This window comes from Ziziphus jujuba, chromosome 5, assembly GCF_031755915.1.
Source record: "Ziziphus jujuba cultivar Dongzao chromosome 5, ASM3175591v1".
In the NCBI taxonomy this organism is placed as follows: domain Eukaryota; kingdom Viridiplantae; phylum Streptophyta; class Magnoliopsida; order Rosales; family Rhamnaceae; genus Ziziphus; species Ziziphus jujuba.
Window position 1 is genome coordinate 6,505,971 of NC_083383.1, and position 20,998 is coordinate 6,526,968.

At 35.3% G+C, this 20,998-nt stretch overlaps 5 protein-coding genes across 7 annotated transcripts; 2 read left to right on the forward strand and 3 right to left on the reverse strand.

Moving 5' to 3' along the window:
• Window positions 1–3,933: 3,933 nt before the first annotated feature.
• Window positions 3,934–11,011, forward strand: LOC107420120 (F-box/LRR-repeat protein 15). Of its 2 annotated transcripts, none has more exons than XM_016029002.4 (17): window positions 3,934–4,782; window positions 5,651–5,912; window positions 6,009–6,141; window positions 6,262–6,361; window positions 6,449–6,646; window positions 6,737–7,007; window positions 7,092–7,190; window positions 7,295–7,383; window positions 7,502–7,601; window positions 7,716–7,886; window positions 8,416–8,568; window positions 8,918–9,078; window positions 9,166–9,364; window positions 9,486–9,952; window positions 10,046–10,109; window positions 10,417–10,503; window positions 10,606–11,011. In XM_016029002.4, the coding sequence occupies exons 1-17, from the start codon at window positions 4,346–4,348 to the stop codon at window positions 10,684–10,686; spliced, it is 3,072 nt and encodes a 1,023-aa protein (XP_015884488.1). In that variant the 5' UTR covers window positions 3,934–4,345; the 3' UTR covers window positions 10,687–11,011. The 2 variants fall into 2 exon arrangements, with proteins under 2 accessions (XP_015884488.1, XP_015884490.1); XM_016029004.4 differs by having other exon boundaries at window positions 3,936–4,782; window positions 5,792–5,912.
• Window positions 11,012–11,147: 136 nt separating this feature from the next.
• On the reverse strand, window positions 11,148–13,709 carry LOC107420121 (uncharacterized). 2 transcript variants are annotated; one of them, XM_016029005.4, is made up of 7 exons: window positions 13,370–13,709; window positions 12,777–12,816; window positions 12,607–12,677; window positions 12,294–12,388; window positions 11,879–11,946; window positions 11,528–11,638; window positions 11,148–11,403 (listed from the first exon to the last, which is right to left on the reverse strand). In XM_016029005.4, the coding sequence occupies exons 1-7, from the start codon at window positions 13,560–13,562 to the stop codon at window positions 11,271–11,273; spliced, it is 711 nt and encodes a 236-aa protein (XP_015884491.1). In that variant the 5' UTR covers window positions 13,563–13,709; the 3' UTR covers window positions 11,148–11,270. The 2 variants fall into 2 exon arrangements, with proteins under 2 accessions (XP_015884491.1, XP_060673013.1); XM_060817030.1 differs by having other exon boundaries at window positions 13,459–13,598.
• A 178-nt stretch (window positions 13,710–13,887) lies between these two features.
• On the forward strand, window positions 13,888–16,252 carry LOC107420122 (uncharacterized). Its single transcript, XM_016029006.4, has 2 exons — window positions 13,888–14,107; window positions 15,332–16,252. The coding sequence occupies exons 1-2, from the start codon at window positions 14,035–14,037 to the stop codon at window positions 15,937–15,939; spliced, it is 681 nt and encodes a 226-aa protein (XP_015884492.1). The 5' UTR covers window positions 13,888–14,034; the 3' UTR covers window positions 15,940–16,252.
• A 1,914-nt stretch (window positions 16,253–18,166) lies between these two features.
• Window positions 18,167–19,286, reverse strand: LOC107420132 (uncharacterized). The gene has a single exon (XM_016029020.4). The coding sequence runs from the start codon at window positions 18,606–18,608 to the stop codon at window positions 18,273–18,275; it is 336 nt and encodes a 111-aa protein (XP_015884506.1). The 5' UTR covers window positions 18,609–19,286; the 3' UTR covers window positions 18,167–18,272.
• Window positions 19,287–19,504: 218 nt separating this feature from the next.
• Window positions 19,505–20,991, reverse strand: LOC107420131 (ylmG homolog protein 2, chloroplastic). The gene is made up of 3 exons (XM_016029019.4): window positions 20,596–20,991; window positions 20,107–20,306; window positions 19,505–19,965 (listed from the first exon to the last, which is right to left on the reverse strand). Exons 1-3 carry the CDS (start codon window positions 20,875–20,877, stop codon window positions 19,698–19,700), a joined length of 750 nt encoding a protein of 249 aa, XP_015884505.1. The 5' UTR covers window positions 20,878–20,991; the 3' UTR covers window positions 19,505–19,697.
• Between the last annotated feature and the right edge of the window lie 7 nt (window positions 20,992–20,998).

Here is a 20,998-nt window from a genome sequence, read left to right on the forward strand (position 1 = left end):
AGGCGCTGGTTCTGTTTCTATATATGACTCCCTTTGAAATTGAAACCAAGTCCCAGAACCATCTTCTCTCATTTTATTTAATTGAAATGTTAGACTTGTTTTAAGATTAATTTAACTTAATTTCTGAAGAACTAACATGTTTGGAGGACCATTAGCAATCTATTCGAGGAGCAATTATTGGGTTATCCTCATGTCGATGGCTACCATATTTTTTTCTTGTTCATCTTTCCTTTTTCATTTATAAAAACCACCATCGCCAAACAATACTTTGCGCTTGGTATGTAGCTAGGGGTGGGCAAAATCCAATCCAACCCATTCAACCCCGTCCAATCCAATCAATTTTTAACGATTTGGATTGGATTTTTATATCAATTGGATTGGATTGGGTTCAAAATATTATAAATTGTATGGATTGTATTGGATTTAGATTGGAAATATAAATCCAATCCAATTCAATCCAATCCAATCCAAATAATATATTATATAACTAAAAAATTATATATTTTTTATTTTTATATATTAATTTTAGAGTATTTTTTTCATTTTTATATATTAATTTTTAATTTTTTTTCCATTTTTATATATTGATTTTTAATATATATGTATATATATATATATATTTTCTTTTATATCCCCATATCCCAAATCTCAAATCAAATTGTAAGTTGTAACCCTAAACTAAACATTTACCTTTGTTGCTGCCCACCACCAGTCCATCACCATCACCATAATATATATATATATTTTTTTTACATCCCCATCGTATATATATATATATATTTACATATATTATATCCAATTGTTACTTATATATATATATAAATGTTTAAATATAATTTATTGCTAATTTTATTATTTTGATCTTTGTAGAGCTTACAAAATCAATTAAAATTAGTGAACCTATTAACGTTGATTGACTTATGATTTACCAAAATTTTAAGGTTAAGAAAAAAAATGAATTATGCATTGATTCTTGAGTGAATGAATTTTGACGAATGTATTATTTTACATTATTTGTTCTGACAATTTTAATTTGATTTTATAGGAGTGAGATGATGACATTAATATTTGCTATTTAATAAGTGCATGATATATATCATTTGCTATATTTTCTTCTTTATTTTCCATTGTAGACTATGATGTATTATTCTAATTGCATTTTATATCTGGATAATTATAATTTATTATTTATATTTTATATTTGGAAAATTTTTTATTTGTATTATATATTTATAAATTAGTAAGTTTCAAACCGATCAACCAATCCAAACCAAACCGATCATAAATGGTTTGGTTTGGTTTGGATTTAATGTTTCAATGGTTTAGTTTGGATTGTAAATTAGAAAAACCGATATGTATGGATTGGGTTGTATTTCGGTCAAAAACCGAACCAATCCAATCCATGTCCACCCCTATATGTAGCGACGTTTTCAGGAAAAATAATAAAAATAAATAAAAAGTGAAGTTTTAAAAAAATTAAAAGAAAAATCAACAAATAATTATGGGCAATCCTCGGTCCACAACGAGCTAGAGAAGGAATTGAGATTAAAATAAGTAAATAAAAAATATTTATTTATTTTTCATGTTTGGATTTGGACAAAGATTAGAGGTGTATACAGTTTAATCCAAGTGTATATAAAGAACAATGAGTTTTCATAGGTTTCAAGTAGGTTAAGTGGGCCTCTTAGTACCCAACTGGTACAAAATTATATAATATTTTCCCCTTTTTTTATCGAAAAAAGTAAATAAATAATTAAAGTGTGAGATAAAGAGAGGTCGGGAAACTGTTTGAGCCCTGTAGTCCCCCCTGTATCATGATATAATGTATGCTTTTGGCAAATGCGTAATTGGGATAAAAATAGCCAGTGGTCGGCCATTTAGGCTGACTATGTTTAGACATTGTTGAGGAATTTATGGACCGACGGATCTATCAACATCTTTTTGCAACCATTGATTGGATCCGTGGGACATAGATGTTCCCCTGTTTCCAAGTTATGGATTTTTCGCTCTCATAATGTCCACGGTTTCCTGATGGTTAATCCTTAATCATTCTTAATTATCAAACTCTAAACACAATTCACAGCAAGAAAACACATTTTTTTCCACTATTTACTTTAAATTTAGTATTAAAAAATTGCGAAGAAAGAGAAAGTGAAAGTGTTGTTTTGTTCCCCTTTCTTGTTTGGAAATTTGGGATGCAGAAAAAGTGCCATCTTGAGCACATGAGTTGGCTGTGCCGCACTATCTTAAAGAATTCCAAATAACACTCAGCTCCATTCATATTTAAGCTCAAGAAACAAAACATAAACAACTAAAAATTCTTATTTTTATCAAAACGTTAAATGGTATTATTTTTACATTTTAAATTTTCTTAGTGGTGTATGAAAAATCCTAATATGATGTTTAAGGTTTTCTTAATTTTTTAATTTTTTTTTTTAAATCTAGATGAGAGTACATGGAGTCAAAAAGGTAATTAACTTCATAATTATAATGGGTTTGGGCTGAACGGACAGTCCAATCCAGCAAAAGACAGTGAGAACTATTTGTTAATTATAAGTTGTAGTATTAAGTTTGAAACTCTATTACATCTTAGAAATAATTGATTAGAAGGCAAAAATCCATGTTCAAGCACACTCTGTAACTTGAGTTTTCAATTGCGACCTGACCCACTGCTATGTGCAATCAATGACAAGTACAAGAAAAACATTTGGATGGACTATGACAGCTATCAGTGGGCCGGGTTTTAAAATGGACTATGAAAGCTAGCAGCCCAAATTAGAAATTGTGACCGGAGCGGATCAGATTGGGTATGTATGGTCAACATCACATCCAAAGTGGTCCAACACCAACAGTACTTCTGATGAAGAAAATCTATGGTTGCCTTGGCACGAGGCTTTTGTTCGAAATATCTCTTGACTGCCCAATTCTAAGTTCAGTTCCACCACTGAATGCCACGTGTCTGTTTCTAACCCAAAAGCAACTCAATGACTTTCACAGTTTCGCTTCTACGATGACGAATGATAGATTTGCTTAATAAATTTATATTTTATATTTACATTTTTTTTTTGGGTTCAATATATGTTATATTTACTTGACAAATATCTCTTTGGTGTTTAAAATAATTAAATAGGCGAACATAACATTTTTAGGCAAATAAAAATAATTTTTGTTTACAAGGGAAATAAATAAAAATTTCAGGTTAGGTAAATAATTTCTTAGGCAAATATTCCAGTTTTGGAGGAAATGATAAATAGAATAAAACGAGGATTAGTTAATTTTTCACACATTTTGTTTTATTTTTCTTAAATTTAATTTTTCATTAAATATATTAATGGTTAAAGATTTAGTATTTTATTTCTTACAAGTTAGTACAATCTTGACAATTTAAATAATAAAAGAAAAGTGGGATGGGAAGGTAAGAAACGCAAAATTTTGATCCATATTTTTATTATATACGGTAAGAAAATTTAGAGAATCATAAATTTTAGGACTAATTAGGTGTTTCTAGAAGACTTTAAGCAATAATTCAAAAAAAAAAAAAAAATCTCAAACACATGGCTGCATTTGTTAAAAATGTCTTCTTGTTTAATAGCACCTTCGAAATATATGAAGAATAAATGATTAAATTTTGAAAAATTATCCCCCATCCCATCACACTGTTTTTATTTCCATTTAAACAAAATACATACAAAGACAAAATTTTGAAAACATACATTTGTTTTTATTTTGCAACATGATGGTAAATTTTCACGGATTGACAGTAAAATTAATCACAAAACAGTTTGTAAAAAGTTTGATACTTTCATTTTCATTAAAAAAAGAGAAAAAAAAAAAAATCCACCAAAACGGAAATGGCTCCAGAGGTAAAGAAGAAAACGCTGTCGTACAGAGTTTATGTTTTTCCTAATTTACCCCAAAAACAGAAATTTTCTTGCAAATTTGTGTGGCAAGTACAATTGAACAGAAGTAGAATATATCACCGTTCAAAGCTACAAAAAAAGCATCCACGGCAAAGCAGTTCACAGGATCCGATCAGATCCGTTAAGACCATCTCTCATCTCTCTATGCTCTTGTCTGTACATATTTGTGTGTATGTATATGTGCTTCCAATTCATGCTTATCAACCCCAGTCAATTTCAAATTTCAGAATCTGAATCGAGGGTCTCACTTCTAGGGTTTCCATTTCCGTTGAGATTCTTCTTCCGATTTCCTTGGCATTTAGGGTTTTAACTTTTTTTTTTTCGTTTTTCCTGGAGAGAAGGTCTTTTTAAAATGTATCGGATCGAGACCTAGGGTTTGTTAAAGTTCCGAAGCTTTTCTTTTATAATCTCTTCTGAGAGAGTGCATGAAGATTTGGTGCTGCCTATGCTTCAACCAAGACGACGAACCAGAAGAAGAAGAGGAAAATAGAGAGGAGGAGGAGGAGGAAAAGGACATGAAGGAGGGTGGGTTCGAGAATGAGGGCTATTCCGAGGGCAGTATCGAGAATGAGGAGGAGCCGGAGGAAATTCCGAGGCTTGGCTTGGCGGCTAATGATGGTCGTGAGCGCGACGACAACAACGACAACAACGTTAGATTGTTCGAAGGGATGGTACAAGCGGTGCGCAGTGGTGCTCATTGGGACGAGGCGGTGAACGTCGGCGCTCTGGCGTCGTTGAGGGCCGCGTTTAGAAGTTCTCGGCGGTCGATGGGGGAGAGTAGTTCGGCTTCGTCTGCTGCAACCGCCGAGAATTGTGATCACGATTCCCACAACAAGCGAGCCAAAGTTCACTCTGATTTTCAGTGAGTTCTATCTCACTCTTTCATCAATGTCTCTCTGTAGTTTGCCTGTTTATTTCTTTTCTTTGCTTTTTTTTATACTGAAGTTTTCAATTTGACATGTCCTGGCTGGTTAATTGACTGTCTTTGGTGGTATTTTTGTTTTAAAATTGAATGTTGAATTTCAAAATGCATGTTCTAATTAAATGTAGACTAGTGGAAACTGGGAGGTACTATGATGTTTGATTGCGTGAACATTCGTACTGGAGGTTTTTTACTTAAAAAAAAAAAAAGAAAAGTATGTTGGTCATAAAATTTGTGGTTCTTTATGTTTAATGCTTCAATAGATTAATTTTATTTGACAATCTCAAGAGACATAAAACATAATTATCATTTAGAATAAGATATATAATTTGGTATTAAATTCTAAAAGTGATTACAAGACATGCATGTTAGATAGATGTAACGTTGCAGATAAAAGTCGATAACACTGTATTTTCTTGGTTATCTTGTTGATAAATAATATTTATTTTTATAGATTTGCCGCGATAGTTGACTATTGAAGTTGAAAAAATTTGCAATTGGTCAGTTTCAGGCTGAAAGAACAATGCTAATGTAAGCTGCTTGCTGCTTTGTTTTGTGGATTCCAACCCTTCCTTTAGTATGCATGACCCTTGTCTTCTTAGAAATTGGATGGAAAATTTAAACTTTCTGATGTTGTGTTTACTGTAGTATTATGTCCAATTTGGATAAACAATGCACGTGTGGACTAAATTGATGGGTAACATATCATAGCAGAGTGTAATTATGTTCTAGAACAGAAAAAAAAGAAGGGATTTTTGAGTCCTGACACAATGTCTAATAACATATAAGTGATGCTAATCTCTTGCAGTGAGTGTCATTATGCAACTGCAATCACTTCAGGTGCTGGAAATTCTAGTTCATCTGGAGATAAAGATTACAATATTAGTCAGGACACTTATGTTGTATCTAAGAATGAAATATTTTATCACACTTTTATGCTGAATGCTAGTGGTGAAGAGAATCACGATGACTCTAGCAGTGGAAAAGATGTTGAAGGAGATGAAAGTGGCACTTCAAAGACGGAAGACTCAGAAGTTCGTATGGATCTTACAGATGACTTATTGCACATGGTATATGTTGCCCAAAGTGTCACCTTTCTCCAGGAGCTATTTGCCATAATGTTTTAACTTTCGTGTTTGTCTTTGTTTCTTCTTTCTTGTTGTCAGGTTTTCTCTTTCTTGGACCACATAAATCTTTGCCGAGCTGCTATAGTTTGTAGACAGTGGCGAGCAGCTAGTGCTCATGAGGATTTTTGGAGGTGTTTGAATTTTGAGAATCGGAACATATCTATAGAACAATGTGAGTGTAACTAGTATGCTTTGCAGTGGTAATCTCGTGCATATGTTGTTAGCTACTTACCATTTGTATCTTTCAGATGAAAGCTTTGCTGCTTAACTCATTAGCTTTTTGCAATTACAGTTGAGGATATTTGTCGACGCTATCCAAATGCAACAGCAGTGAATCTCTCAGGCACTCCTGCTATGCACTTGCTTGTTATGAAAGCAGTCTCTTCATTAAGGTCAGTTGCTTTATTTTGCTTGGTATTTATGCGTGGCTAGTAGAATTCCTTTATCAATGCTAATATTTCCTTCTTTTTTTCTCTCAGAAATCTTGAGGTTTTATCTCTTGGGAAAGGACCACTAGCCGATATATTTTTCCATTCCCTAGCTGATTGTCATCTGTTGAAGAGATTGAATGTCAATGATGCTACGCTTGGAAATGGTATTCAAGAGATACCTGTAAACCATGACCGGCTGCGCCATCTTCAACTTACAAAATGTCGTGTGATGCGTATATCCATAAGGTGAAGCAGTTTGACAATGTGAACGAAGTAGTCAGTTTCACAGGCTCACAATCTGATTACAACTTTGTGCTAAAATTTGATCTTTTGCAGGTGTCCACAACTAGAAACTTTGTCTTTAAAGCGCAGTAACATGGCACAGGCAGTGCTTAATTGCCCTCTTTTGCATGACCTTGATATAGGCTCGTGCCACAAGCTTTCAGATGCTGCAATTCGTTCAGCAGCGACTTCGTGTCCTCAATTAGAGAATCTAGATATGTCAAATTGTTCATGTGTTAGTGATGAAACACTTCGTGAAATAGCGCTAACGTGTGCCAATCTCCATGTTCTTAATGCATCATATTGCCCAAATATATCCCTAGAGGTTAGTTTTAATGGATTGTTTCCATCTTTGTATTGAAGATCATTGGATTCATCTTTATTTGACATTCCTGCCTTTTATTTGAAGTCTGTAAGACTGCCAATGTTGACAGTTCTCAAGCTTCACAGCTGCGAGGGCATCACTTCTGCTTCAATGGCTGCAATATCTCATAGTTATATGTTGGAGGTTTGAACTATCTTGGGTCTAGTGTTGGTGCTGTGTGTGTGCTTGTCTGTGCAGTATCTATTTTGCGTTGAACATGTTTAAGTTGACGTTATGACATTTTGTAGGTTTTGGAACTTGACAATTGCAGCTTATTGACTTCTGTATCATTGGATCTTCCACGCTTACAAAATATTAGACTAGTACATTGCCGCAAGTACTTTTACTACTCCTCTTATCTTCGCTGCCTCACTCCAAATTTTTTCTTTCTTGAACCAAGATTGATTTTTATTTTTTTTCATCCTTTTAAATTCTATTTTCTTTTTCCATTGCAGATTTGCTGATCTAAATTTACGGAGTACTATGCTGTCTTCTATAACAGTCTCTAATTGCCCTCTACTCCACCGTATCAATATCACTTCAAATTCACTTCAAGTCTGTATTTGGGTCAAACTATTAGAAAAACCTTTTTTTTTATTTTTTATTTTTTTCGTTACTTTGTCTTTGTCAGAGAGTGAATTCTGAAGAAGTGAATTTGTGGACTTGCAGAAACTGTCTTTGCAAAAGCAAGAGAGCTTAACTACACTAGCATTGCAATGCCAATGCTTGCAAGAAGTGGACCTTAAAGATTGTGAATCATTGACGAACTCCATATGTAATGTTTTTAGTGATGGTGGTGGATGTCCAATGCTCAAATCTTTGATTCTTGACAACTGCGAGGTTTGTAAAACAGGGCTTTTTTTTTTTTTTCTTTTTTTTTTAAGCAAAATAATTTATCCGAAAGTGGTTCAATATAAGCAATTTCTTTATTCTGGCCTTGGTATTTTGTTATATATATGGCTCTTCACCCTTGTTCATCTCAAAGTAATAATCTTCATGAAAAAGTTATGTAATCATATGTGTGTGTTTAGATGCACTTTGACATGCTAATATCGTTTAGATGCACTTTGACATGCCAATATCTTTAAGTCACCTGAGATAAGTTCATACTAACCTACCTTAAAGTGGAGAATATCGTAAATCTGTGTAGAAAATGTGATACGACTGACAGAAGGTAGTGATGACTAGAAGACAGGGGGATTTGCAAGAGTTAAGCTAGGTGAAGTGCACAAGATAGTGGCACAAGGAGGGTTGGGCTAGGGCCTTGCAAGTTTGTCAATTGATTGATATCTGATGTTATAATTTTCACATAGGAGTTAGTCTTTTGATATGGTTTCCTTTTAAGCTGAATGTGATTCTTTTATTTCAGAGCTTAACAGCGGTGAGATTCTGCAGCACTTCTCTAGTCAGTCTTTCCCTTGTTGGTTGCCGGGCAATCACTGCTCTTGAACTCACGTGTCCGTATCTTGAGCAAGTTTCTTTAGATGGTTGTGATCATCTTGAAAGTGCGGCGTTTTGCCCTGTAAGTGAGAATGATTATCAGTTGGTTTTGTTTTTATACTTTCTTTAAGCTTTTAATTCTTAGCTGATGATAACAGAAACGGTAAGATTTTGGAGAGAATACGATCTGCTAAGATTTGATTTCTGCAACATGTGAAGATTACTGTTGAGTTTTTTGAACAAAACTCATTTTTATGATGATCTTTGCATCATACTGTTAAAAAAAAAAAAATAAAAAGTTAAGTGAGATCTTATAGCAGCAACCAGTTTATGTCATCTCTGATACCAATCTGCTTGTATAAAGCTGAGAATGGTCTTATTTTAGAATTAAATAAAACAATAATAATACTTCATCTCCTTTCTTTCTTCAGGTTGGTCTTCGGTCACTCAATCTGGGAATATGTCCCAAATTGAATGCACTCAGTATCGAAGCAACAAATATGGAATCTCTCGAGTTGAAAGGATGTGGTGTCCTTTCTGAAGCTTCCATTAACTGTCCTCTCTTAACCTCTCTGGATGCTTCATTTTGCAGGTTAATCTTTGTTTATATGCCATTTAGTTTCAAGACTTCCAATGGAGGTCAGTGGTGCTCAATCTATAATTTATGTTGCTGGTGCAGCCAACTCAGGGATGATTGCTTGTCTGCAACAACTGCCTCATGCTCGAAGATTAAATCATTAATATTGATGTCATGCCCATCCGTTGGTTCTGATGGACTTTACTCGTTGAGCAGCCTCCCACATTTGACCGTGCTTGATTTGTCTTATACTTTCTTGACGAACTTGCAACCTGTTTTTGAGTCTTGTGTGAAGCTAATGGTAGGGTTTTATAAATACTTAGCATCAAATATCTTATTTTCTTTTGTAAGAACTTATTTATTTATTTTTAAGTTATCACCATTTATAGTGTATCTTATTTTTCCTCTTTTTCTTCTTCTAGGTGTTAAAATTACAAGCATGTAAGTATCTTACCGACTCATCACTGGAGCCCTTATACAAGGATGGTGCCCTACCAGCTCTGCAGGAATTGGATTTGTCATATGGAACCCTTTGTCAATCTGCCATAGAGGAGCTTCTTGCTTGCTGTACGCACCTCACTCATGTGAGTTTGAATGGCTGTGTCAACATGCATGATCTGAACTGGGGTTGTAGCAATGGACAGTTTCCTGACTTGTCCAGTATTTCTGTTCCATCTGGCATGGTTTCATCTGAAAGTAGCCATGAAATAATTCAACGGCCAAACCGTTTACTGCAGAATCTCAACTGTGTTGGTTGTTCAAATATTAGAAAAGTCCTCATTCCACCAATGGCACGTTGTTTTCATTTATCATCGTTGAACCTTTCTCTGTCTTCAAATTTGAAAGAAGTTGATCTTGCATGTTTCAATCTCTGCTTTCTCAATTTGAGGTAAATATTTTATATTTAGATTTATACTATTTAGGCAGCTTCTGTATGATGTTTATCCTGCTGATGTTTGTACTTTTTTCTTTTAATATTCAGCAACTGTTGCTCTTTGGAGGTTTTGAAGCTCGAGTGTCCAAGATTGACTAGTCTTTTTCTTCAGGTATGCATTTTACCTTTCAATGTTTAAGGTCCTTGCTCCTTTTCTATGGATATACATCAGAGGGGTAATCTTTCTGGAAATGCTTAGATTGCACAACTTCTTCTAGGTGAATGTCTAGGTCCATGCCTCAAGGCAAGATGTTCTTAAGATGCATTAATTTTAGAATACCATGCTCCTATGACATAGAAAATTCGCTCCAACCAAAACATTTAAAAGGAGTCTTTCCTTCCTTTCTATTGATGGGTTGCAAACTCTTCTGGTTATGTGCTGTTTGTTGATGTCTATTTTCTGAATGTGGTTTTATTAGTCTTGTAACATCGATGAAGAAACAGTTGAAGCTGCCATATTGAAATGTAACATGCTGGAGACACTTGATGTCCGCTTTTGTCCAAAGGTCAGAGCAAAATTTCACTCTCCCACTCTCATGATACTGTACATATAAAAGCACATTGTTAAAATTCCTTTGACAAATTATTTTGCTTTTATGGAAAAACAGATATGCCCAATAAGCATTGGGAAGTTGCGTGGAGCCTTCCCAAGTTTGAAGCGCATCTTCAGCAGCTTGTCACATTCATAATTCTGATAAATTTATTTCGTTCATCGTGGGGCCTTATTAAGTTAATAGGCGGTGAAGATTTCTGCGGTATTTTATCTGCGATTTGCTCGCTTGTATTGTAATTGAATGTCATCTATTTTCTCTGTATTTGTTTGGTATATAGGTATCTTATGCCAGCTCTTTTTATGTAATGATACAATAAATCGTCCTGTTCGTTGCGAAAATTCAATTTTTTAGTGAAAGGATGAAATTTGAAACAGCAACTCTGCCTGTTCGGGTTTTATTGTATAGGTACTTCATGTAGCTCAGCCGTTATGTAATGAAACAATAAGTATTTGTTATTGTATTCGTTTTAGCTTGTTTATATGGATTCAAATTTTGCTGCTTATATGGAATGGTAACACAGATTGTACAGATTGTGTGCTAATTGGGTCTCAACATTATAATCTTATATCGGGTTCGTTTGGAGGTCCACTAGAGTGTATGGTTGACGAGAGTTCCTCATAAAAATACATTATTTTTTTTTTTGAAATAAGTTTATTCACTTTTCTCAATCATAATTCAGTGATATAAGATTAAAAACATACAGTGGAAATAAGACGAATTCACAATATTGATTCCAACTGTTTCAGTTCTGGGTCAGAGATGTCAACATCTGCATCTTCGTATGAGTTCCTATAAGAGTCGGCGATAGCCTTGCATTTGTCAAGCGCATCCGAAGGTACGGTTTTAAGGAGGCTGTAGGAAGGTAAGCTTTTCAGAAATTGTTGCTTTTATATGGTCGACTGATGGGAAATTAAATAAGAGCAGTATAAATAATAAAATAATTATTAAAAAATTAAGAACAAGAAAGTATAATTACCTATCCAATGAATCAAGGGCAACGTTAATCTGTGCCTTCATTAATTTGACAGAAGCTTGGGGATCGTTTCTTGATGCGTGCAAAAGCAATGAATCAAGTTCTTCCAAGGCGCTTCAGAAAGTCAGAAATTTCAGTGGTCTTAATATCCCCTCTAAACCTGTTTGCTACTCGTATAAAATCCAGTAGTCTCATTTCTATGCTACATGCTCAAAATGTTTAATCTTAATTTTTCATGCTAATTAATTCTATGCAGGAAAAGGAGACATGAGAAATCTTCGGATTCTGTTTTATATTTTTCCTTTCCTTTCAATACCATGGCGATGTATTTGTATTAGTTCATAATAGTGGTACCTGAGACATTGATCAACAATGTTGAAAGCAGTTTTACCGTTCCCACTTTCTGAAGCATATTGAGCCACCTGCATACATAGTAGTGACACAAACAACAACAAATTAACCATACTGAAAATTATCCGGTTTGAGGAAGGTAAATAAAACATATTAACCAAAGCTTGAAGAGAAAAGAATTGCAGAAGAATTAAGTTAAAAGAGTTTTCAGGGAAAGAAATAAAGTACTCTTTAATTCAAAGAACAATATAGATTCTAAAGAGATGCAAACTATTATAGCACCTACAGGAGCTGTAGAACTTGTAATATAATACATAAGAAAAAACTAATAGAACTCAAGGGAACTAAAATACTCAAAAGCAGATGAAGATTTATTGTAAAACATTCAATAGTTGAATAATACATCCTTTTAACTTACTGCTCTGATATTTACACGAAGGGAAGCTGCTGGGCCTGAACGTAGTAGTGATCGGCAGGAAGCATATTGGGGTTGATCATCTTCCAGAGTTTGCCCTGTAGTTGTTCAAAATGGTTAAAACCACTGTTTTGTTTTGTTTATATCTTCACTGATTCACAGGTGTGGGTATATAGAGAGAAAATCAAGTGAATCAAAGAGAAAACATTCATGTAAATAAATAAATAAAGATGAAGAAAAAATAAATCTGGAATTAAATGCCTGCTTAAAGCTTAGAAGAAATTGAGGAAAACAAAAGCAATTACAATTTACGTACCCAGGTCCTTGATTTGCAACTGGGTCAATATGACAGCTGGTACATAAGTCTCCAAAGGCTCAAGCTTTTTCCTGGTTATCATATATAGATATATGTATATGGAAAGGATTAGTGCTTTGCAGAACATTAATATTGATGATAAACTGTAATAATCTAATCTTAAGTTTTACCTTTTCACATATTTATCCAAAATGCTGCCAGCCATAGCATCTGCAAGTTAAGCTGTTTAATTAATACACGTCTCTAAAGCCGACAGTCTTATAATCTACTATATACAAAATAAATTAATAAACACTGCTTATTTGAATGGATGGCTAATTCTGAATTTTTTACTTCTCCGTTATATTCTTATCCGATGCTTGACCAATGTGCAGGAAACAAGTATGACTGATTGAAACAATCACCCCTGCGCACGTGGATTAGTTTGCTTACATGTGCGACTTAATCTACTTATTGTACTAGTTCAAGACCATCTACAAATTACCCAAAAAGTTTGATTAAAAAAAGAAAAAAACCCAAAAAAAAAAATAGTAATAATAATAAAATAAGTGGAATTCTCTCTTAAAAGAGAATAAAGCAATCAGCTTGCAGAGTTGAAGTTGATTTTATTAGAAAGAGATATACAAATACCTTTAAAAAAAAAGAAAAAAGATCCCATTATTTATTTTCCTTGGAATTCAATTTAATCAAAAATAGAAAGTTTGTTGGCAGCCCACAAAAAAAAAAAAAAAAAAAAAAAAAAGGTGAATAGGAAGAAGCGTACGATTAGGGATAAAGAGCAAGTGAGAAATAACGAGAGAGATAGAGACCAATCGCCTGCTCTCCCGCCAATTAGCAGGCGATAATGCGCACCTCACTGGTGCCAACTGCTTTGGTTTGGCAGCGAAGTTTCGGAGCAGACTAGAGGAAGGCAAGGGGCCGGTGCTAACGTGCGCAGTGGTGCGAAGCGTGGCCATTTGCCTACACAAACATCAGACTCCGCTTTCTCTCCCTGTCTTCTAAGGACACCAGTTTCATTGGTTTAACCCAAAAACTAAAAAATAAATAAAAAGCCCAACCTCTTATCCGTTCCGTTCGGTTCGATTGGGATGTCCCTCGGTGAATTATATGCTGAATTACATATTTACCCTTGGTGTTCTCTTTTCGGAAGGTCGTTAAGTTGTCTTGTCTCGGGTTGGACCCGAACCCGGTCGGTGGCGTTGTTATTTCCCACAATTTTTTCTCTTGTTTATAATTTTTTAACTATGATTCCAAAGCAACAACTGTATATGTGTGTGTGTGTGTGTGTGCTATATTTTAGTAAAGCACGCACCAGATTGAAGTAGACGGACCACTGGCTCATCTTCTTCTTCTTCTTCTTCTTCTTTAATCTCCGATCCATATCTCCCCCCTTCTTCTACTGCTGCAGAAGCTCCACAGCACTATCAAATGGCGAAGACTTCGTGGTTTCTTATTTTTCTTCCACTTCTCTTCCTCTCTTCTGCTTCTGCTGATGCTCACAGTAAGTTTCCTCCAAATTTACTTTTTTTTTTTGTTTTTTTTTTTTTTGGGAGTTATGAAGTCGTGCATTTATAAATATTCGTGCTTGTATGATTTTCGGTAATGGTGGCCGTGAAAAATGTGTTATGCCTGTGCAATGGCGTATTCAATGCTGGATCTGCGTTGACAAACTCTTGGGATTCATCTTTATTCTTTGAATGCTTTGTTTTGTTTGTTTTTTTAAGCTTTTCGACTTAGCTGCTGGCTTACCCATTTCACATTTGAAAATTTGGATGTATTTACACTTGATTGGGATCAAGGTCTTGACTTTAGTCGATCTGTTTGGTGGAAGAATATTACATGAAAATCTGGTTAGTCTAATGTTTTATCTGTCTTGGGAGCGGCGATTTTGAAAACAAGGGGAAAGAAAGGTTATATCTTTGTCGAAGGATTTTTATCCCATACAGGATCTTGGAATTTGTTATTTATTATTTTTTTAAAATGGAACGCTCCTATAATTTGAACCAAGAAAACATATAGTTTTGAGTTTTGACCATTGATTCAATTGAAAATGTATGGGATATATATATATATATATATGTGTGTGTGTCCCCTTGTGTTGTTCTTCCATTATCATTGAAGGTAGAAGGGATATTCTTTTACTGTGGCTTCGAGTTGAGGTGCATTATCTGTGCCTTCTATAGACTAGAACACAGACTCTATCTCTCTGTCTGTCTGCAAGAGAGACACCTTGAAAGGATTGTCTTTGAACCGCATATGTTGGCAACAACAATTTAGGGTTCGACTTTGAACTGGTGGGTGGGCTAAAATTTTAGACAATACTAACATTTTCTCCTGGGTTTCAGTAGGGCATTAGAGGCCCTAGACTTTTCCTCACCTAGTCTTTTGTGGTGTGTTTGTCTGTATGCAAGGGGATAGAGGAAGAGATATATAAAACTAGGATACTTGAACGCAGTGTGTTTGCTGAAATTCATGTTCTAGCAAAGAAGAAAACAGTGATAGCTTTTTCTAGTCGCTGCCATCTGGATCCAATGCTATTGATTTAGCTAAAGTATAGACAGACTCTCTTGTTTGTTTTACAAGCAAATGTTTTGTTCTTTAGTCTTAGATTAGATCCTTTGATTTTGTCTCTTGCTCTGATTATTTTATCTGGCATCAGTTTTTATTAGTATTCAGCTTTAGCAAAATGCATTTTCTTTTATGACACCACGTGAACAAATTGCAGTAAAAGTTACCGATAATCCTGCGGACCAGTTAGTGGCCGTAATAAACAAAAACAGAACCGACCACAAGTCATCATCCCTTCGTGACAATCAAGGCCTGGCCTGCATTGCCCTTCAGTACATTAAAGCATATCAGGGTGATTGTGGTAAAGTAGGGGGGTCTGATGCCAGTAAGCCTCCCGATTCTCAATTCGCTGAAACTTTTGCCCCCAACTGTGGTGTTCAGGTCTCAACCCTTTCTCCAATTACTGGTCGTTTTCTTGGCTGCCAGTCTCATTATGTCAGTCCTTCTGAAGCATTTTCGGAAATCCTGATGAAAGACGAGAAGAGCTTGCAAATACTGTATGGTAAGAATCACACTGAAGTTGGAGCCGCTGTGGCTGGTAGTGATGGTGGAGCTCCCTATTTCTGGTGTGTTCTGTTTAGCAATGGCAAAAGTAACAGCAGCTTCGTTTTAGAGGGAGGCGCGGCTAAGATAATGAAATTTGGATGCTTTAGCGGTGCTAATGACGTATGCAGCAGTGCCAATGATTGGTCTCGAAGCGGGCTAATGTGGTCGGCTTTCTCCGCTACTTTGGTTGCAGCTGGGTATGCCTTTTTTGGTTTATGATCATGTCTTGTAAGAAACTTGAACTGTTCTGCACTTGATTTGAGGAACTCTTTTGTTCCATCTCAGTTATTGGCATGGATCAGTTATTTGTTTGATGTTTTCTTATTTTGATTGAATTTAGAGTCTTAAGTGCGAGATATACGCCATTCATTTTCTTCAGTTTTCCTTCACATGTAAAATTATAAATTACTTGGATTGTCCAATGATGCTGAATTTTTTATTACATTTGTTATCCAGAAAAAGGGCCATCTATCCCTTTTAATATTATGTAAGAAGTGACGCAGCATTCAGTAGTAAAATGTTCTTTCTTATACTTTTCTTTCATTTTCTTTCTCCTAGTATTTTGGTATGTGACTTTTTATATGTGCCTCAGTGCCTGCTGTCTGAAATTTCATCTTATGATGAATAAGTTACTTTGTTGCGGTTGAGTACCAAATACATTGAGCTTCTACATTTTTATTTTAATTATTTATGTTTCCTTGAAGATAATCAGTCATATTTCATCGCCACAGCTATTCATAAGCTTTGACTGGCCAGCACATTCTGTAAATAATATACCCAATAAAAACAAAATTAAAAGAGCACAATCAAAAGTTAAAAAACTAACAAGAATGTAAAAAAATAATGATAATAATAAGGATTTTTAATCCGTATGATGAGAAGTATATAATCCCATACTGGCATCATTACATCAGGACCGTCCAATTAGGCACAGCAGTCGTTGATGAAATATATAGCACATACACAGTATTGTTTTGCTTTAGGCGGGAATTACAGCTTCCGAAACAGAAAGCTCTCACCAGCTCCCCTGTCCTAAAATTAATGGGAAAGATTTTAATAAAGGTCTGATTACGTGGTTGGCAAAACCTTTCCTAAATTGCTTAAGGATGCCCCTTTTATACATATATCGTGTGAACCCTCAATTTCTTCCCCAAACCCTCAATTTCTTCCCCAAGACCTAACCTCGAGTCGCAAGGTTTTCTCCTTTCTTCTTCACAAAGGGATGCTGACCAAAAAGGCAAAGCTTTTTGACTCTGGTGGTGAAGAAAGACGAGGGTCTGGTTCAAAAGGGGATGGAATAAGGGTTGAAGATAAACAACTTTGTAAAACAGTTGAGTTTGAGCGAATGGAGTCTATAGAGAAGATGCATGGTTGGTTTCTTGGAAAATCAGTTTCCCAAGAGAGTGATGGAATATTGGAAGTAGGAATTCAAGGGAAAGAGAAAGGAGAAGTGGGTTCCGGTTCAGAACCTACTGAAGAATATGGCGTTTCACAGAGGAGTGAATCTGTCAAGGAGGCTAGCTATGCGAATGGGAAGGCAGAGTTGGATTTCGATCTTAATTATCCAATTGCCGATGCAACTACCATTGCTAATCATGGTATTGGATATAAAATTGTCAATAATATAATCACCATTGATTCTGATAGCAGGGAGGATGATAGTTTGAATGGTGATGGCGAATCGCACGGTAGGTTGGATGTCGGAGGGCAAAGCTTTGAACTTGGAAATAATATAGGAAGGTCGGAAAGCAGCTCTTATGGAAAAGAAAGTAGTTTTGCGGCTAAGAAATTAAGTAACGGAAAATATGACGAGGAAAAAGCACAAGTACATGAAAATGATGAGGATAAACTGGAGATTGGCTTGGGTTTATTGCCATTTAACCCAAAGAGTAGAGACTAGTTTTATTAGTATCCTTGTAAGCTTTTTTTCTTTTTTTTTCTTATATATATATATATATATATATATCTTACTCCAATTATGTGCTTTTTAGGTTAGCTTCTTTTGATATTAGGACTACTCAGAGTATATATTCTGGGAACATTTTAGGTGGCCTAAAAATTGTTTACCGCTCAGCCTTGAAGATATCACAGTTTAATTGTGCTTGTTCCTGGACGGAAATCATGGAAAAAATTAGCTTATACATGCAAACAATTATTATTCACATGAGAAATAATTAGTATGTTACTTTGCAATTTCTGCAAGCTATATATGGAACTTTGTATGTATTTTCCATGCTTTTAATTGTGTTATGAAATTGAAAATAGCCATTATGAGAACCTAACAAGAATGTTCTGGTGATTAAAAAAACCAGAGAAAGATATGAAGGATCAGGTTCAGGTTCAAACGACCTGTTACGTGTATAAAAATTGTGTACTTTGCTCCATAAAAGTTGAAGCATTTGTTATCTTCAAAACTAAGAAAATGCCAATTTTGGGAGACGAAAACTTTTCGATGCTTGAAATCACTATGGATAATTTGATATGTAAAACTAAGAAGCCCATTTATTCTTCTTCCATAATTTACATAGTAGAAAGGAAACGCTTAAAAGACTTCATGCAGAAGCTGATTTACACTTCAAAATTATTGCCAGAATCATGAGAATTGCTATAATACCACCAGAAGAGCCACCAACTCTATGAATCCAGTAAGGATCAAACCTGGTTAATCTTCTGTCTAGGTACAAAGATACAGTGATGGCCATGATCAATATTAGGAGAAAAAGAGGCAGCCAATAATCAAAACTGAAAGCCCCATCTAGTTCTGGATCGCTTTCCTCCTTCCGGTTGATGTAGAGTGGAGAAAACACAGCAAGAAGTCCCAATCCGATGGCAACCAACCTCTCAAATGAAGAAAACCTACTTGTCCTCCATGTAGCTCCAACCTCCATCCAGGATACAACCTTGGGAAAAAAATCACCCTATTTCTCTTCTTGTTTTATGTTCTACATCTATAACATGCAAGGTGGCAGCCAAATTTACACTCTTGCCCAGATTGTGAGAATCCCCTTCTTTTGTTCACTTTCTTATGAAAACAGAATATAATGTAATCTAATTCTAACCCCCGGTGTGAAACGGATTATAATGTTTAATCAATCATTTGTCTGTTTTAGAATGATCTATAAGGAAAACAAATATTTCTTTAATCCAGGGAATCGGACGATTGGAATTGTGTAAAGTTTATAAAATTAGCTTTGATCAATTCGTCTTTTTGGAGATTGAAGAGGATTTGATTTGTGTCTATTGGAATTAAAAAGCTTATCTTTGGAATTTTTTAAATCCAATGGCTCTGAATGAGAATTCACCAAAAAAGACAAATCCTTTTTTATTCGAAGAATCCTTCTTGAAATTGAAGAGATGACTTCATCTGGGTGACAAGAAGTTGGGCAGCTTCATCATGAAGTTTGGGAGTGAGATTCGATGCCCTGTATTAACAAGTTCCTGGAAAGGATAAACCTACTCTCCATTAACAAGAATATATTTTTTTCTGGCAGAAGTGGCTGTATAATCTTTAGGAATCGGATTCTGTATGTCTCACACTGTTTCTCAGTACCATTTTCATATCTTACATATGTAATATGTATTCCCATATTGCATATTACAAATGATATCATCCAAACTTCTGCAGCCTCAAAAAAACAAAAAACAAAACAAAACAAAAAAATTAAATGAACTTCTTTGCTTTAAACTATCCATGATACCTGTGTCCAAAAGCGAACTGGTAGTGCTGCTATAGAATACAGTTCTACGTAAAAGCGCTACAATAATGCCATTCAAAGAGAGAAAGTGAGAGAAAAAGACAACAAATGAATTTTCAATCCCATGCAGCACATGAATAGAACAGTCATTTATATGTATCAACTCTACCAGTACCACATAAGAGATGCCAAAACAATTGACTGGTAATTGATATTATAGGGACAAGCATAAAACTGGTACAGAACTGAGGTTGTTGAACTCAAATGGAAACAGAGAATGAACTAACAGTCGCCACTGGAGCTCTTTGTTCTGTTTCCTTGGAGCCTCCTCATCCATTTCTTTTGCGTAGTAGTGAGATGGGAAAAGCCTGTAGAAGATTCATGGTTTTCTTGATTTGCTTCGGTGACCGGAAGTTCAGCAGGAAGTGCAGAAGCAGTGCTAGTAAATACATTTAGAACCAGGAACGCAAGTATGGGGGAGAGATCCAGAGTCCCCCCAAGTGGTGGAATTAGTCCCCGGAATATGTTCAAGTATGGATCACATATTGTGCTGTCCCAAAAAAGTATATAGCATATTACTAAATTAGCATTAAATTTAGTTTGAACAGAAACCCATCTTAGGAAATTCTTTTGATTTCAAAGTCTATGATTTCCATGTCATACTAAATATTGAACATTTTCAAAGGCACACCTGAGGGGGCTAACAATGGCGGATGGAGAATTGGGAAACCAGGTCAAAACAAGCCTGACAATCAACAGTGTGTTGTAAAGGTTGAGGAAATTCAGGATTCCATTGGCAACTACAATTCCTGCCATTGAATCCCCAGGTAGAACTGCGGCGAAATTGTGATTGTAAAAAGACTTAACATTCCTGTAGTTCCTGCAACGAATCTGAAGTATAAAGTTCAACAACCTAGTCCTATATTATATGGCATAGAAAAACTCCTAATTCTCATTTTTCTTTTTTTCTTTTCTATCATATAATTTATTTATATGATAGATTTAGTTTAATTAGTATCTTATTCCATTCACTGTGGGTCTCTGCTAGTGTAAAAGTGCGGACTTTATAATGAAATGGTGTAGCGAATGTTATGGCAGCTCTATGTACATAGCAATGGTTTCTTTTTCTTTTTTTTTTAAAATTGTTTGCTAACTCAACGCACAAGAGAGAGGTGTTTACCTGGTTGTAGAAACTGTGAAACTCATTAGGCAAGGAGAGAACTTTCTTGAGAAGCGGGTTTTGAGAAGCGAAAGATTGAAGCAATCTGAAGCACTTTTCAGCGGCAGATACAACTGAGCTGTGAACAAGTTCACCGATAACGACGATATTCGGTGCAACAAAATTGGGCTTTTTGTCCGACGTTCTCATAAACGGCATGAATTTTGGCGAAGAGAGTAGCAATGTGCAGCTCGGCACGAAATTTGAGGTTTCTGCAGACGACGACGACTCGTTCACAGCCATTTCTTCCGTCGTTTGGTTCACTTCAGAACCAGAACCCAAGCGAAAGCTGAAGAAAGAAGATAACGCGTGGATCAGGTAAGCCGTAAGCGTGATTGGTATTTGGATCTGCCGCTTCGTGGTT